The sequence below is a fragment of the Suricata suricatta genome, chromosome 3, assembly GCF_006229205.1.
Source record: "Suricata suricatta isolate VVHF042 chromosome 3, meerkat_22Aug2017_6uvM2_HiC, whole genome shotgun sequence".
Lineage (NCBI taxonomy): Eukaryota > Metazoa > Chordata > Mammalia > Carnivora > Herpestidae > Suricata > Suricata suricatta.
In genome coordinates this window covers 135,572,373-135,588,754 of record NC_043702.1, presented here as the reverse complement: position 1 = coordinate 135,588,754, position 16,382 = coordinate 135,572,373, and the positions used below count along the sequence as shown (strand labels likewise).

General features: G+C 56.5%; 1 protein-coding gene across 1 annotated transcript in view; it reads left to right on the top strand.

Moving 5' to 3' along the window:
* QSOX1 (quiescin sulfhydryl oxidase 1) overlaps positions 1–15,985 on the top strand; it is a 35,321-nt gene extending 19,336 nt beyond the window's left edge. The window contains 7 exon segments of the mRNA XM_029935264.1: positions 2,096–2,241; positions 3,805–3,939; positions 5,943–6,072; positions 7,599–7,721; positions 8,522–8,669; positions 12,086–12,265; positions 14,125–15,985. Coding sequence (XP_029791124.1) covers positions 2,096–2,241; positions 3,805–3,939; positions 5,943–6,072; positions 7,599–7,721; positions 8,522–8,669; positions 12,086–12,265; positions 14,125–14,870 — 1,608 coding nt within the window. The 3' untranslated portion in view covers positions 14,871–15,985.
* Positions 15,986–16,382: the final 397 nt, after the last annotated feature.

Below are 16,382 nucleotides of genomic sequence, written 5' to 3'. Positions count from 1 at the left end.
AGCTCATGCAGTGCCTCCTAAGGAAGTGAGTTCCCTTACCTGGTGAAGCAGGTTACAGAACAGGCAGGTTTGACTTTCCCTTTCGTGATGATCTGTGATCAAGTTACTTAGCTTCCGGGAGCCCCATTTCCATCTATAAAGCAGTGATAATTACCTTTCCTCCGAGTACTGCTGGGACAGTCAAATGAGGCAGTTTAGGTAACGGGCCTGGATCGGTAGCTGGCACAGAATAGTGCTTTTTACAGATCCATACCCCTGGCCTAATGCAGAGAGCTCTGCATTCTCCCACTGGTGCACAGACTTCTCTAGACCTCTTGTGGGCTTTTCCCAGGTGCAGAGGCGGGCTGACGGGCCAGGGCATGGGTGAGGTGCAAGGCAGGACAGGGATGTAGAGGAGGCATGAGAGGGGGGATGAAATTAAATACCACTGTTGGCTCTGAGTGGCTTTCCTCCCGAAACTCAGCGAGCACAATCCAGAGGGCTCTGGGCTGTCCCAGGCCTCTGAGCCCCAAGAGGGGAAACCGAGGGAGGCAGGGAGGAGGTACAGAGTTTTGCTGAAGGACTACCTCTCTAGGCTCCCAGTCCAGGCCTGGGGTCACGCCTTCACAAGGAAGTGATTGATAATGTTCACTGGAATCAGCTCCTCTCCCTGCTCCGCCCCCCAGTCCCCCGAGAAATCAGGGGCAGGGACCACTGTGGACTCAGTCTGGGGCCCTGTGTCCCTGCAGAGGTGCTCAGGGATGGTTAGTTTGAAAAGCAGGAGGGCACAGTGGCCAAGAGCCCAGGCTCTGGAGCCACACTGACCTGGATTCATCGCCCTGTTCAGGCACTTGCTAGTTGATTTCACTTCTAAACCTCAGGTTTTTCATTTGCAATTGGCATTTACTTTTTTAATGAACACTTATGTACCCACTGTGTGGTAGTTGCTGTTGCAATTTAAATTTTGTTACATTCCAGCTTTGTTAATAATCCAATTGTTGTTCTAGTTTTGCAAGTAAGGAAATTGAATTGGGGAGGTTTAGGCCAGCGGAGCCAGGATACACACCCAGATAGCCATAGTAGACTGTGCCTATTGGCTTGGTCTTCTAACAACAGTTCCTGTTTCATGGTATTATTTTGAAGATTAAATGAATCAATGTATATACAGCACATAATACTTACTCAGTAAACATTACCTAATATTATTTTTCCATTATTCCTGTCTAAAATTAAAATCATGTCTGTATAGGGGCACATGTACCCCAATGTTCATAGCAGCACTTTCAACAATAGCTAAATCATGGAAAGAGCCTAAATGTCCATCAACTGATGAATGGATCAAGAAGATGTGGTGTATATATATGTACAATGGAGTACTACATGGCAATGAGAAGGAATGAAATCTGGCCATTTGTAGCAAAATGGATGGACCTAGAGGGAGTCATGCTAAGCGAAATAAGTCAGGCAGAGAAGGACAGATACCATATGTTGTCTCTCATAGGTCTAACAGGAGAAACCTAACAGGGGACCATGGGAAGGGGCGAGGCGGGGGAAAGAGTTGGGGAGAGGGAGTGAAGCAAATCATGAGACACTCTTAAATGCTGAAAACAAACTGAGTGCTGAAGGGGGAGGGGGAAAAGGGAAGGGGGTGATAGTCATGGAGGGGGGCACTTGTGGGGAAGAGCACTGGGTGTTATATGGAAACCAACTTGGTAATAAACTATTAAAAATAAAATAAAATCATATCTAAGTATGTTTTCTGATTTGGAATATAGATAGAAGCCTTATAAATATAAGAATAAAAATGAAACCACATTTTATTGTGCCTTCTACAGATTGTTTTCATTGGAGAGAAAATTATATTAAATTGGGCTGCACTAGGAAATTCAAGGTGTGGGGTGTGGACAGTTCCAAGGCTGCTTCTCCTGCGCAGTGCTTGACTCGTGTCCCCTGTGGGGTAGATGTGCTTGGTGGCATGAGACTCACTCGGCACACTGGCCCACTCTCTGAAAGGTTTAGAGTCTGGATGGAGCATGACTGCCACCAGGTACCCGCCCAACGCTCCCTCTGCCCAGTGGTGGGACCGCACCCCCAACATGTCTGTCTGTCTTTACAGGTGACTCTGGACCTGTCCCAGCACCATGGCATAGCGGTGCGCAGGGTCCTGAACACAGAGGGTGATGTGGTGAGCAAGTTTGGGGTCACTGACTTCCCGTCTTGCTACCTGCTGTTTCGGAATGGCTCTGCCTCCCGGGTCCATGTGTGAGTGCAGTGCCTCTCTGTCCCCTCCCTCCCCTCTTCCTGTGCTCTTCCTGCCTGGAGGGGCTGCTGGCCTCTTACAGGGGCTTACAAGTTCTTTCTCCTGCCCTTCTTCTGAGGAGCTCCTTTCAGCCAGGCAGGAGGAACAGCCATCTGCCTGGGGGGTGGGCAGCGCCCGGAACATGGCCCCCAGCTCGGCAGTCCTGCCTCAGGTTCCTGGCGCCCTCACCATCGGTGCTTCTGCACCAAGGCCATTGCCGCCCCGGCCCCACTCCCCGTTCTCCGCTGCTCACAGACTCGTTGGCAGGCTACAGGCCTGGCAAGCTCTCAGATATGCCTGACCCTCCCTCCCTTTTGGTTTTCTAATTGCAGAAAAGTTCATTAGGAGCTAGACAATAGCCAGTTCCAGAATGCCAAGAGAAAACAATCAGGCCAGCCGCAGCCCTCTGTCAGGCTCCTGCTGCTGAATGGCCCATTACATGGCACCATCTGGTGCCCTCCCCTGCCCATCCCCGGGCAGATGATTGATGTGGCCTGGCCCTGCCAGCAGGAACTCGAGGGCGAGGGAGATGGAGACTTGCCCGAGGTACCCAGTGAGCTGCCCTTTGGGCCCATTAGTGCCATCCCGCATGGAGGCTGGGCTGGCCGATCACTCGCCCTTGCGGGCCCCAGTCACTAGACAGCACGGGGCCGGGCCTCGTCAGAGAATTCTGCTGGGGGAAGGAGGCCTGATGTCTATAGGGGGACAGGAGGGACAGAAAGTGCCAGTCCTGGTGGGGAGAGGAGGCATTGTTCCCTCACTTGGAGCTGGTGGAGGGGAAAATTGTTTGTGACGCCGCCACTCCTGAGCCATCTGCTCATCGATAAACATCGGGCCAGGACGGCCGAGTGGCGAGCAGGGCTTCCTGATGTCAGCTCCCCTGGGCGTCCCGTCCTGCTGCTGCTGGTCTTCACACCCTGCTGCCAGGTGGCCGGGACCAGGAGGGGTCGCTTACCCTCAAGGACTTCCTATCAGAAGAGAGAAAGAAATCAAGAGGATTGTAAGAGGATTTGAGAATGTTAGCATTTCTGTTGTTGTTACTACCTGTTTTTAAAAAACCGTGTATCACATCCCCTGGCTCCCTTTCACGTCCCCTCTGGTACCTTAGAGCCAGCTTGTGAGCAGGTGGCTTCCTCAGTCTCGAGGAAGGGAGTCAGACCCAGCCGTCCTGTCCACAGTCAGGATCAGCAGCGGCCCCACGGACCCCTGCTCCTCCACGCGCTCCATCCCACGGCCTCTCCAGGGCGTGTTGAGACCTTCACGGGCCCCGCTGCTTTTCCAGATGGTGTTTTGACATCAGCCTGGTGTCCAAGAAACTCCATTGCATGAGCAGTGGGTAGAAAGGCCCAAGAGAGGCAGGAGTGCCTTAATTTTGACCTTGTTGGGTAAAACCCAACAAGATTCAAATATTTCTTAATAAACATTTCTGCCAAGTGATCCACCTACCTCCTCTCCAGACATGAGTTCGCCCTGGGGTCTGTTTCTCCAGACTCACTGCCTCTCCTGTGTGCTTTCTTCCCTCACAGACTTAAGGAATCCAGGTCCTTCTACACCGCTTACCTGCAGAGGTTCTCCAGGACCACCAGGGAGGCTGTCCCAACCACGGCTGCACCAACCACAGCTCACATAATGGCTCCCACCGTGTGGAAGGTCGCAGATCGGTAAGGCCACGCCTACTTCCCCGGAGCCCTTCCCTCACAGCAGCCTTCCCTCCATTCACAGAACCCCTGCCTTCACACCACACTCCTTCCTTGAGCTTAGCACCGTGCCTTTCCAATCCCAGACCCCCTGAGGGCTGACCTTGGCCTTTGGGCCCCCCTGGCTGCTGGCCATACAGGAAAGAGTCTCAGATGTGTGGGAGCAGCAGCAGCGAACTAGTGGCCAGCCCAGCGTCTGCTGGCTGTGGCTGGTGCCAAACAGCATGCACTTGTCTCCTTCACGATAGAACGAAGACCCTCCTGCGCCCACCTTCCTTAAGCTTCATGCCGTTCAAGAATGAGTAGAATCAGCTCAGAAGGATAATCTGTGGTCTACCAGCCAGCTTCCTATCCAAGCAACTATTTCTTCAGCAAGTCATTTTGGGTACCTGCTACAGGCTAGACCCTGTAACCCAGGCATGCACGGATATGTAGCCCCTACCCACAGAGACTTTACGTTCCATTCTAGGAAGACATTGGCCTCATTGAGTGCCTCCGGGGCTGGGAAGCTCAGTACCGTCTGAGGTAGCCTGAATCTCTGTGCATAGCTGTAACCCCGCGGAAGCTGCTCCTGCAGTAGAATGCCTGCATGCTGGGCAGATGAGGCTGTGCCCCTTGCGCTGGCACCTGGTAGTGTGCCAGGTAGAAATGGCTGACCAGGGAGCTCAGTGCTGCCTCAGGAAGGTGGCCCCTCCACCTGCAGTGCAGGGACTGCACAAGAGAACTGGGGGAAAGGTCAGCTGATTTCCAGAGGATTTTGCATCCCCCCATGAGGGATTTTAAGAGTCGAAAGCACTAAGGGAGAGATTTTTAGTAAATCAGGGAAGAAGGAAAGAGACTGAGGTGGTCATTATGGTCATTCAAATTATGATGATTCAACTCATTCACAGTATAATGGCTGATACTTACTGGCCTCATGTACCAAACTGTGCTGGGCACCTTCTGTACATTAGCTCCTTGAGTCACAGGGCCACTTCTTCAGGCAGACCAGGGGGGTGGTGGGGTAAGGAGGCCCAGGATGTCACAGTGGGGTACAGAGAGGGGACTCTGCCATGAAGGTAAAGTGCAGGTGGTCACAGGCTACCCCGGTTAGCTGACCTTGCTGGCTCTCTGCAGCCTGAGGTGGTAGGTATGGCAGGAGCCATCAGTCCATTTTATAGGTGAGGTCACTGAGGCCCCAGAGAGGTCCCAGAGCTAGCTCACTGTAGCATTGAGGCCAGAACACAGTCCTCAGGAGGCAGTGGGAGGAGGAGCCCTTTGCTTCAGAAGCCCAAGCCCAGGCCCCAAGCAGGTGTGATGGGCACGGGGTGGAGCAGCCATCTTGGTGCCTGCAGCCCTTCAGCCGGGGCTGGGGGCAGCACAAAAGGTATGAGATGGAGTCCCACCTGCCACCTCAGGACTGGCAGCTACAAGGACAGAAGCCCCAAAATAAAAACACACACCACCTCTCCTCCTAACCCCTCAACCCCTGCTGTGCCCTGACTTGGTGGGCAGCCAGACCCCTGGTCTTTCAGAGAGCACCCAGCTTTTCATTGGTCTGTCTGTCCCTAGGGGTCTTTGATCAGAACAGAGTATGAAGCTCGCCTTCCACCAGCAGCCTGATCAAAGCACATTTAAGGGGTCTTGGGTGGGATGGACCCCGAGCCTGCGGAGGGGGATCCCCTCCTCTGTGCCAGGAGCTGCTGAGGGTTTACCTTTATGCTTTTGTTAAATCCTATTAGCAACCTACCCGTGAGCAATTTATTATCTACTTGTTATAATAAATGAGGAATTGAGGCTCAGAGGGGTTAAGTCACATACTCAGGGTCACAGAGCTGGTTAGGGGCAGAGCCTAGTGCTAACTTAGAAGACTCTGTGACCATCAGAGACGGCCCTCCCCTTCTCTCCCGTTAGCCCTGGGCGCTCTCCCTAGCCGCTGCCCTGTAGCTAACACCCCTTTGTCTCTCTGCCTCTCCCGGGGTCCTCAGCTCCAAGATCTACATGGCTGACCTGGAGTCTGCACTGCACTACATCCTGCGGGTGGAAGTGGGCAAGTTCTCCGTTCTGGAGGGGCAGCGTCTGGTGGCCCTGAGAAAGTTCATGGCAGTGCTGGCCCAGGTGAGCGGGGCCCCGGCCTCCCGTGTCCGTCTTCCTTCCGCACCTGCCTCCTCCCCCTCCCCGCCTGCATCCTTCTGCCTGCGTCCAGGTCCGCTGCCAGTGCTGCCCTACTTAACGTCCGGGGCTGCAGGCTGCCGAGGACCGCTGAGTCAGATACAGGCTCTGGTCTCCTTCCCGGCCTGACTGCTGACTCAGCCACCCTCAGCTCTGGAGTGCCAGGCCCCCTCCTTCTGGGGGCAGGTCTCTGGGTAGCTGGGGCTTCCTCTGGGGGTGATCTGTGCCTCCCCATCGGGAACAGCTTGCCAGCCTGGTCCCTGGGGCCCATCTCACCCAGGCATGGCCTTCAGACCCACCTGGTTCAGTCTTATGCTTGTGTGGTGCTGGTACAGCCTGAGGCCAGAGCCTTGGGTCCCTCCCCAGCGACATCCTGCTTCCTCCTGTAAGCAGCTGGTGGGACTGGCCACTGGGTGGCGTGCGGTCACCAGCATTTACTGCTCCAGCCAGAGGGTGACTCCCTGTAGTCCAGAGCCCTTAATTCATCCTTCCTCCTGACACCAGGGCCTTAGGAGGAGGAAGGATCCAAGTCAGGATGACAGGCTAAGGTCAGTGAGAAATGCTGACTTAAAGCTGTAAAATCATGTTGAGCTGACCCAGAGGGAGCGAGTCAAAGACCAGGGCGGTGTCCGACCTTGGAGAGTGGGTAGGAGTCTCATGGCTCTCTCCCAGGGCTGGATCCCCTTGGTCGGTTTTTCTGAGTGGTGATCCCTCTTTTTTCTTTTTCCCCTGAAAGTTTCTCAGTGTTGTTGTCCTCTTGACCAGTGTCTCGGTGGCTTTATCTGACCTGCTCTGCTGGCATCCCCCTCTCCTGCCCCCCGCCCCTGGGTGTGTGCATGCACACACACACACACACACACACACACGTACACATCTGTCCTCCTCCCTAGAGTCCTGTGGCTTTAAAGTGCTGATACTAATCAGATTTCAGCTGACTTATTGTCAGAGTAGCTTTTCATGCTCCTCAGAGACTCTTGGGAGTTACCATCAAGGTCTGGATCTCGGCCATGCTCCCCAGGGCTGCCTTGACCCCACCGGCAGCCTGTGGAATACAGATGGAAGGCTGTTGCCTAGCCTTGCCTGGCAGTCAGTAAGTTGGCTGGTCTCTCAGAAGATCACCTGCAAAGAGGACTGTGTGGCCCAGGTGCCCGGCAACCCCACGCAGGTGCCCAGCCGTCCTCCCAGGGGCAGTGTGGGGTCACGGTCAGCCTGGAGAGGGCACCTCAAGGACCCAGCCTCACGTAGAGCCTCTGTCCTCTCCTCAGTCCTTCCCTCGCCTTACCACGTGCCCAGAGCGAAGGTAGTGAGGAGCACACACTTGCATCTTAGGCAGAATGATTTTCTGGTGGTTTGGGGACACTTCAAGAAACTGCCTTGGCCCACTTCTGTTTAGCCCCCTACCCTCCTTGGGACTGTAGGACTCTGGGGGGACTTGCTTGTCACTCCCCAGCTTCCCCTTGTGCCTCCCACAGTACTTCCCAGGCCAGCCCTTAGTCCAGAACTTCCTGCATTCCATGAATGACTGGCTCAGGAGGCAGCAGAGAAAGAAGATTCCCTACGGTTTCTTTAAAGCTGCTCTGGACAACAGGCAGGAGGTGAGTGTGGGGACAACTGAAGTCCTTCTCTGCACCCTCAATAATGCGGGAGTGGAAGGCGTTAACTGCGTAGCCTCCGACCTCCCTCCCCAACTTGCCCTGGGGAAGGAGTCTGGGATCCCCGTGGGTCCTTCCGTTGGTAATGAATAAACTGCTACTTCCTGAGCCGTGTGCAGGCCCTGTAGCTCATCTAATCCTCCCACCTTTTGTGGAAGGTAGCTATTATCCCCATTTAGCAGATGAAGAAACTGAGGTTAAGAGAGATTGTGTAACTTGTCTGAGATCATGTAGCCGGTAGGTGATTGGGCTGGGATTTAAGTCCAAGTATGAGATACCAGCCGTGAGTGAGTTTGTAGCTGCTGCTCCCTGCAGCCCGCAACCACATCCGGCTCCTCTGGGCCTCTCCAGGGGCACCTTTCTGGGCTCCCGGGCATGCTGCTCTTCGCAGAGGTGGGCCACGGCAGCCAGCAGAGGCACACAGCCTTACAGATTTGTAGGATGCCAAGGCTTGAAGGGACCTCTGAGGCCAGACCCCTCATTTCTCATTTTACAGATGGAGAAGTTGAGGATAGACTAAGGATGTACCTCAGTGTGTGTCACAGCTTTTGAGATCGGCTCCTCTTTTGATGGGTGTAGCCAGTGGAAGGGAGATGCCGCCTTCGAGATGAGAGACTGAGAAAGGGACCTCATTTGTCTTAGGGCTGTGTGCTGACCTTTGAGTCTCCTGGAAGCTTCTTTCCTCCCTGCCCATCTCATTTTGCTTTTCCATATATGCTCTCATGCACATGTGTGTTTCTCAGGGTGCTGTGATTGTCAAGAAGGTGAACTGGGTTGGCTGCCAGGGGAGTGAGCCACATTTCCGGGGCTTTCCCTGCTCCTTGTGGCTCCTCTTTCATTTCCTGACGGTGCAGGCAGCCCGGCACAATTTAGAGCCCTCACACGAAGCAGGTGAGTCCGAGGCCCATGTACCCCCTGTGCCCCAGCCCTGCCCTGCCTTGCCCTCCTGGCCACAGGCCCAGATGTAGAAGATTCTGCATTTGCAGCTGGCCGCATGCACTCAGCATAGAGCATGGGCAGGGCCTGGAGCAGCCACCTAGGCCTGTGCCCTTCCCCAGGGTGGCGCCCAGCAAGTTCAGCGGCCTGGGGGTTCTTTCCGGAACCCTCAACCTTGGAACTACAACCTTGCTTTGTTTCCTGCCCTTCATGAAAAATATGTGGTTCTAGTCTTTTATACTCCTGTAAAGGAAAGAATTATGTCTGATTGGGTGAAGCTGTGTGCTCTGAACGAGTTTAGTGTTTCCCATGGAAACATCGTTTTCTGAGGGGGCCAGAAGGGGAACACACATTGCCCCTCCCGTGCTGTTCCCTCCCCAGACCCGGCGGCTGCCCCCACCCCCACTCTGCCTCACAGCCACGCCTGACAACCAGAAGGGCAGGCACCCAGTTCCGTCCGCCTTTGCTGAGGGTTACGTGGTGTGTTGGCCCAGCCTGGAGGTTTACTTTCCCACCTGCAAAGTACAATCCTTGCCCTCAGTGGGGCAGGGGGGCGGAGCCGCCCTGCAAGGTGCCAAGGCCAAGAGCTGGGGCAGAGGTGTGCAGGGAGGGGGAAGAAGTCTCCGTGCTGTCGGGAGGGCAATAGGAGGTAAGCTGGGAGCGGATGGATGAACAGGAGCCGAGCTAGGAAGGAAGAGCGCCCGACAGCAGAGCAGAGGCAGGAGGGCTCGGAGGGGCTGCCAGGGTGTCCAGCCAGCTGTCACTACAGAGCACCTTCAAAGCGGAGCCCTGCACTGGGAGAAGTGCCTGGTGCATCAGGCAAGCAGTCCCTGCCACAGAGGGACGATGCTCCAGGGGCAGGAGACAGATAGTGACCATGCAAAGAGATGATTGCGGGTGTGATGACGAATGCTCTGAAGAAGGCCGAGCTAGGTGGTGTGGATGGGGGGTGGGGGGGAGCGAGTGCCATGTTGAGACAGGTGGCTGGGGATGGCCTCTCCGAGGAGCTGGCCCTGCACGGGCCCCTGACTGGTGAGAGGGAGGCAGCTGGGGGAATGTGGGAAGAGAGGTTTGCAGGCTGTGCCGGTTCGGCCGCCATCACAAAGTGCTACACATCGAGGGGCTCACACAGCAGAAACTTATTTTCTCACAGCTGTGGAGGCTGGAAGTCCAAGATCAAAGTGTCAGCAGGGTTGGTGTCTGCCGAGACCTCTCCTTGGCTTGTAGGAGGCCCTCTCTTCCCCTTGTCTTCACGTGGTCTTCACTGTGCGTGCCATGTCCCAACGTCCTCTTCTTGTAAGGACAGTAGTCATAATGGCTAAGGGCCCACCCTCCTGACCTTATGTTACTTTAATTATCTCTTTAAAGACTCTATGTCCAATAGAGTCACATTCTGAAATACTGGGGGTTAGGACTTCGACATAAGAATTTGACAGGACACGATACAGCTGATAACACAGGCCAAGGACTAGCAGGTGCGGAGGACAGGTCTGGCATGTTCACAGCAGCAAAAGAGGCAGAGCCTGGGGTCAGGGAGGCGGTAGAGGGGGTGCACGTGTGATGGTCTTGGCGAAGGAAGGGATTGGGTTTCTGATTCAGCGTTAGGAGACCTATGGTGGCTTTCATAGGGGAGTGTCACCAACGAGTGATGCTTTAGAGACTGCTGAGGGGGGGTGGTCTGTAGTGGGGCCAAGGCAGAGGCAGGGCTGCCCCAGGAAGTTGTGGAACTGGTCCTGGAGAGGTGGTGGGATCCCAGACCAGAGTGGTAGGTAGCATGTGCAAGAAGCAGTCAGGTTTAGGAGTATTTTGAAGGTAGTGCTGGTAGGAGCCCGTGTGAGCTGGACAGAGAATGTATACAGGAGCCAGGAGCCTGGGTGGACCCCAGAGTCGTTGAGCCTGAACTTCTCTGAGCTGAGAAATGGGAAGGCTCAGTGGTGGGAGTGTGTAGATGGCAGGGGAGGGAGGGAGGTACTCGGTGATCCGTGCCCATTAGCTGTCTGAATGGAGATGTAGACAGTTGGGTCTAGGGTTCTGGGGAGAGGTCCATGGCGGAGATACAGATCCCATGGGCATGAGCATGTGGGTGAGGGTTAAAGCCTCGGGACTGGACAAGCCCATTATGGAGCAGGCAGAGGATGGCGCTGAGGCCCGTGCTCTGGGGCGTGCAGCATCTGAGCCTCTGACGAGGAATGGGAGCCAGCAAGGGAGACTGGGAAGGAACCGCCACTGGGATTTCAAACTACAGTGTTTGAAGAAGGAGGGTGTAGTCAGCCGAGTGGGGGGTGCCCAGCTCTCCGGCAAGAGCTGTTGCAGTGGAGAGAAAAGCCTAGCCGGACTGGGCTGAAGAGAGAACTAGAGGCAAGAAATTGGAGGTAATGGGGAAGTAACAGGGGTCAGAGAAGGGACGCCTTTACCAGTCAGAGTGGTCCCATATTAAGTGGGTGCTGCCGTAACAAGGGAATATGTTTACAGGAGTGAGGTCCTGGCAGAGGGTAGAAGGGGTAAGGCCCGGAGCCCAGGGCTGGAGGAGGCAGCCTGGACAGCTGCAGGGTGGGCAGTGGCCGGGCTGGGGCAGGAGAGGGCAGCATCGTGGGGGCCCAGGACAAAGGCAAGGCATGGCTTTCAGGGGCGCTCAGGTTGCCAGGAATGATGGTGTGGGGCTGGTTGAGAGCAGGACACAGTGGCATGCTGAGGTCCTAGTGGATGGAGGGGTGGGGCCATGGGTCCACTTTTGAGGGCCTAGGGGTTTGCAGCAAGACCAAGAGAGAGTTTGGAAGCAACCAGCAGTGAGGAGGGTCCTCCCGCCACCCCAGCCCTGACGCCCGAGGTGTGTGGAAGACAGAAGGGTCGAAGAGGGCATGTTTTGGGGGGCCCAGCATCAGAGCAGGAAAGGGCGGGGAGTTTTCAGAGGTGGGCACTGATGCCAGTCCAGGGGGCCCAGTGGGAGGGAGTAGGGGTGAGGGGAGATGGAGACAAAGCAGCAGATGTGCAGAGCCAGATCACAGGGACTCCTGATGCAGTGCATGAGGGAGCAGGAAGCCCAAAGTGGGTTGGGCACAGGAGGGGTGCAGGGGATTGGGTTTGGGCAGCCTGGCCCCTGCCTGCCTCTCCAGACATGTCCCAACGAGCCTTAAGTATCCTGCTGGCGAATTTGGGCTTTATTCCAAGTGACAGGGACCTGGATGAGTGGCAGAGAAAGGAAACTGAAATTTATGAGTTTGGGAGGAGATGGGTCATCTCTGAAGTGACCCCCGGAAGGTGGACAGGGATGCAAGGTGACCCTGGGCCCGATGAGAGGCGGTGATGGGTCTGGTGGGCGCAGGCAGCCAGAAGGGCCCCCGCGACGGCAACAGTGGTTCCTCTCCCTGCAGCCAAAGCCCAGGAGGTCCTGCAGGCCATCCGGGGCTATGTGCACTTCTTCTTTGGCTGCCGAGAGTGCGCTGGCCACTTTGAGCAGATGGCGGCGGCCTCCATGCACCGTGTGGAGAGTCTGAACAGCGCCGTGCTCTGGTTCTGGTCCAGCCACAACAAGGTCAACGCCCGCCTTGCCGGTAAGGAAGGGCCCTCTCCAAGGCTGGAGTCACCTGCAGAGGGAGGTGGGGGAGTTTTAGGGGACCTGGAGCAGAGGTAGGGACAGGACGCTCATCCCCAAAGTAACACCCCCACACTGCTTCCCGGTGCACCTTTCCACATGTTCGGCTTGTCCTGCTGAGGTAGCCAGCGCCCTTAGGCCCATTTTCCAGATGGGGAAGCTGAGGATTTGACAGTCTAGGACTGTGCTCTTCCAATGCCCCTGCTCACTCTTTCCCCTGCACCAGGGCCCCTTCCTCAAACTCTCGGGGTCCCTCTCCTGCCTTCCTTGTTCTGCTTTCTGCTTTCTGGTTCTTTCGCCCCTTTCTTACTCACACCAACAGGGAGAAGAGAGCTGGGCTTTTCCACCCAATGGAAGGGGCCTCGTGATGAAATGTGCCATAAGAGAAAGACCAAGTTGTTCCTATAAAAAAACAGGGACTGATTCTCATGGGGGAGGCCTTGTCTTCTGAGTTTCCCCATTTACAGTGTTTTCTGTTCCTGGCACACAGGAGTCTGATGGGTCCAACAGGCAAAAGCATTAAACTAAGGGGTGACCAGAGACTGGCAGGTGGGGAGGGAGCCATCTGTGGTCTGGAGCCTGGGCGTATCTGTGGGGAGAGGGGAGTGGCCAACAGACCTCCTGGGGGTGGGAGGTTTGGGGATGAGGCCTGAGGCTTCTGAGGTTCAAGGAAAAGGAACCAAATGGAGCAGGTGGTGGCACAGGCCGCTGGTCTCCTGGGGCCTCCTCGTGGACTTTGAAAAGAAGACACGTGCCCCTCTCTCCTCTCCCTGCTTCCCTCTCTGCTGCCACCCCCCTCCCTGCCCCCACATGCTCCGCCTGACCCTCTGGCCCCGTGACCTGGGCAGGCTCCCTGCTTCCCTTGGGGCCCAGCTGCCACTGGAGGGTGGATCTGGGGCTTCTCCTGGCACAGCCCCGCGGAAGGTAGTGCCCTGCCCTGTGTGGTGGGGTCCTTTTGGATTATACTGGGAACAGTAACAAGTGGGTGCAAATCCAGTGCTCGCGGTACAAGGCTGGTCACTACGATAAGTGTTCCAGCTGTCCCATCACCTGCCGCTGCTTCATTCCAGCCAGCACCTTTCGGTCCGCTATTAAGCCCCTTAGGAGAGGGGCCTCCTCTGAGAGGTCTGGGCTGACCGCCGCTCCCTGGGGCTCTGGCCTCCAAGCAGCCATCAGGGTAACTCCGTAACCCTCCTGAGTACCCTGTTCCCCATCCAGGCCCCCAGGCGCCCCCTTACCCACCCCTTGGAGCCCACCAGGGAAGAAAATTCCACCATCCCCTGCCTCCCCTGGCGGGCTGCCGTGGCATGAGGAACACCTGTGCACTGCCACATGCCATGGACTTCAGTCTTGAAAAAACATTTTCCCTTGAACTACCAAAGTGATGTTTCTTCACTGTATATGAAACTCGGGAAATTTCAGAGAAGAAAATTCCTAGCAGACCAACCAAAGACTATAAGACAGATAATATTGAGCCTTCTCACCCTTTTCCAGGCCTGGTTGAGGGGTACATCACGGCAGCGAAGTTGATGAAGGGGCTGCAGGGAGCGGCCACGAGGAGGCTGTGTGGCTGGTGGGGCGGGAGGGGGGGGGGGGATTGGAGTCCTTCTCACCCAGGGCAGCACCAGGCCAGGCTCCATGGGCGGGGGGGAGGTGCGTGCTAGATTTTTTTCACCTGGCTTCTCATACCCATCATTGCCAAGAGCAGCGGGGAGCCCTTTTTGCAGATGAGGAAGCTGGCATTCTGCATGAAGAATGAGCTCTGGGCATCCAGGCAGGCTCGGGGGTCACAGCCAGCCCATGTGCTTCCCTCTCCAGGTGCCCCCAGTGAGGACCCCCACTTCCCCAAGGTGCAGTGGCCGCCCCGCGAACTCTGCTCTGCCTGCCACAACGAACTCCGGGGTGCGCCGGTGTGGGAGCTGGACAGCACCCTCCGATTCCTCAAGACCCACTTCTCCCCCAGCAATGTCGTCCTGGAGCTGCCTTCAGCCAGGCCGGGCCCCCGGATGGTTGCCCGGATGGTGGCAGCCAAAAATTTGACTGTGGGCCCCGAGAAGGCGGGGATCGTGGTAGGGCCAGGAACCAGTGTTCCCGCCAGAGTCCCAGCAGAGAGACTTGGGGCGAGTCACCCCCAGGATATGCTCACTGACCACGATATGATAGCCGAGCCAGACCAGGGACCGCCTGGGCACATAGCAGAGATTCACAGGGAGAAGTTGGAGCAGCCAAAGGGGCAGGAACACGTGGCCAAGCGAGACACAGGAGCCGTGTTGCTGGCCGAGTTCCTGGCTGAGAAGAACCTCGCCAGAGGCCCTGCGGAGCTGGGGCGAGTGGGCCGCAGCTCAAAGCAGCTGGCCAGCATTGCTGATGGGGAGCCGGAGGCCAGGCCCCTGCGGGGCCGGGACCAGTGGCTACAGGTGCTGGGAGGCGGCTTCTCCCACCTGGACATCAGCCTCTGCGTGGGGCTCTACTCATTGTCTTTCATGGGCCTCCTGGCCGTGTACACCTACTTCCGGGCCAGGATGAGGGCACTGAAGGGCCACGCTGGCCACCCCGCAGCCTGAACTGCTCGCCTTGCGAGGGGGATGGGCAAAGGTGCTGCCCTTCACAGCGCTCTTCCAGCCCCCTGCTCCTCTCCCCTTTCCCTTGTTCCTTGTCCAGGGAAACCCAGGGAAGCCAGTTGCTCCAATGATCCTCCTCGGGCCTTCTGGGAAGGAGAGTTCCACAGCCATGAAAGCGTGCACCGGGCCCATGTTCATCTGACAGCATGGGGGAGGACAGCCGTGGGCCCTGCCGGTGGGAGGTTCGGTCCCTGGCCTCTCGGCACCACATTCCTTGTGTTCACTTTATTTGAAGTCCTGCTCATTCTCACTGAAGCTTCCGTGTCTCCCACCTGGTCGTGGGCCTAAATTGGGCCAAGCGAGGCCACGGTTCCCCAGATCTCCTATCCAGAGGCGCGTTCCCAGGCCTGGCGCACTAGAGTGGCCCCGTCCATCCCGCTCCCTTCTGGATGTTGAGGCCTTTGTGCCAGAGAACGCAAGGCTGCTTCTGGCCCTCTGTGGCCTGTCCATTCTCCAGCCCCTTATATCTCTGGGGTGGGGTTTGCTTTGGGAGGGATTTTCTGGAAGCTTTGAAACGTTCTGCTGGTCTCCCAGGTGAGGCTTGGGTCAGGGTTGGAGGAAGGAGAGCTTCTGGCTCCTTCCCCAAACCTCTGCTTCAGGAGGGGTGCAGGCCAGAGCTAGTGTGGATTCAGATGGGTAATGGCCATGGGGTTGGGTGGTGAGGGGCTGGCTTGGCGGGACCTGATTAGGGCTAGTGTGGGATTTAGGGAGGGTTCTGGTGTCCTTAGTGCCTTGGCTCTGGGCTTAGCTGGGAGGGTGGAGTGAAGCCACAGAGGAAAGATGGTGGCCTCGCACGTGCTTTGTGTCCTCCCCAGTGTACTCTACCCCTCCTAGAGCTGGGTCTTTTGTCTTTTGGTTTTGGCCTTCGAAATAGATGCTCAAGTTTGAATGTGGAGGGTGTTGGCAGTGAGGAAGCGTCCTCTCTCTCAAGGTCCCACCTCCCATCGTGCAGAGGTTAAAAGGGTCTAAGGGGAGGGGGATTCTGTACACACGCTGGGTTCCCACTCTACCCCAGTGCTTGGGAGGGCTGTGTAATAAATTATTTTTGTTAAGGCAAAGCCTTGGTGTGTTCTTGAACTTGCTGTTTGGAGACCTAGTGTCCAGGTCTGGATGAATCCGCAGAATCCAGCCTCAGCGGGGATCCTGCCAGATGTGACTGCCCCCGGCTCACGGAGCTCCCACCCTGCAGGGGACAAGCCCTAGTGGAGGTCTAATCCTGCTTCCCTTTCGCCCAGCCTCCCTGCAGCACCTGCCCCTGCTTTCCAGCTCCACTCCAGGAACCTTCCTCAGCTCTGGCCCGCCTGCATCCTGGGCCTCTCCCCAGGGAGGAGAGCCCTTGATTGTGAGGGCTAGGCAGGGAGGAGTCAGCCGGCTTAGAGAGCCTGTCCCTAATCTGGCCTGCCAGGTTTTACAAGGATCAGAGCAGCTGATAATGAACCTCATTAAGGGGGAGCA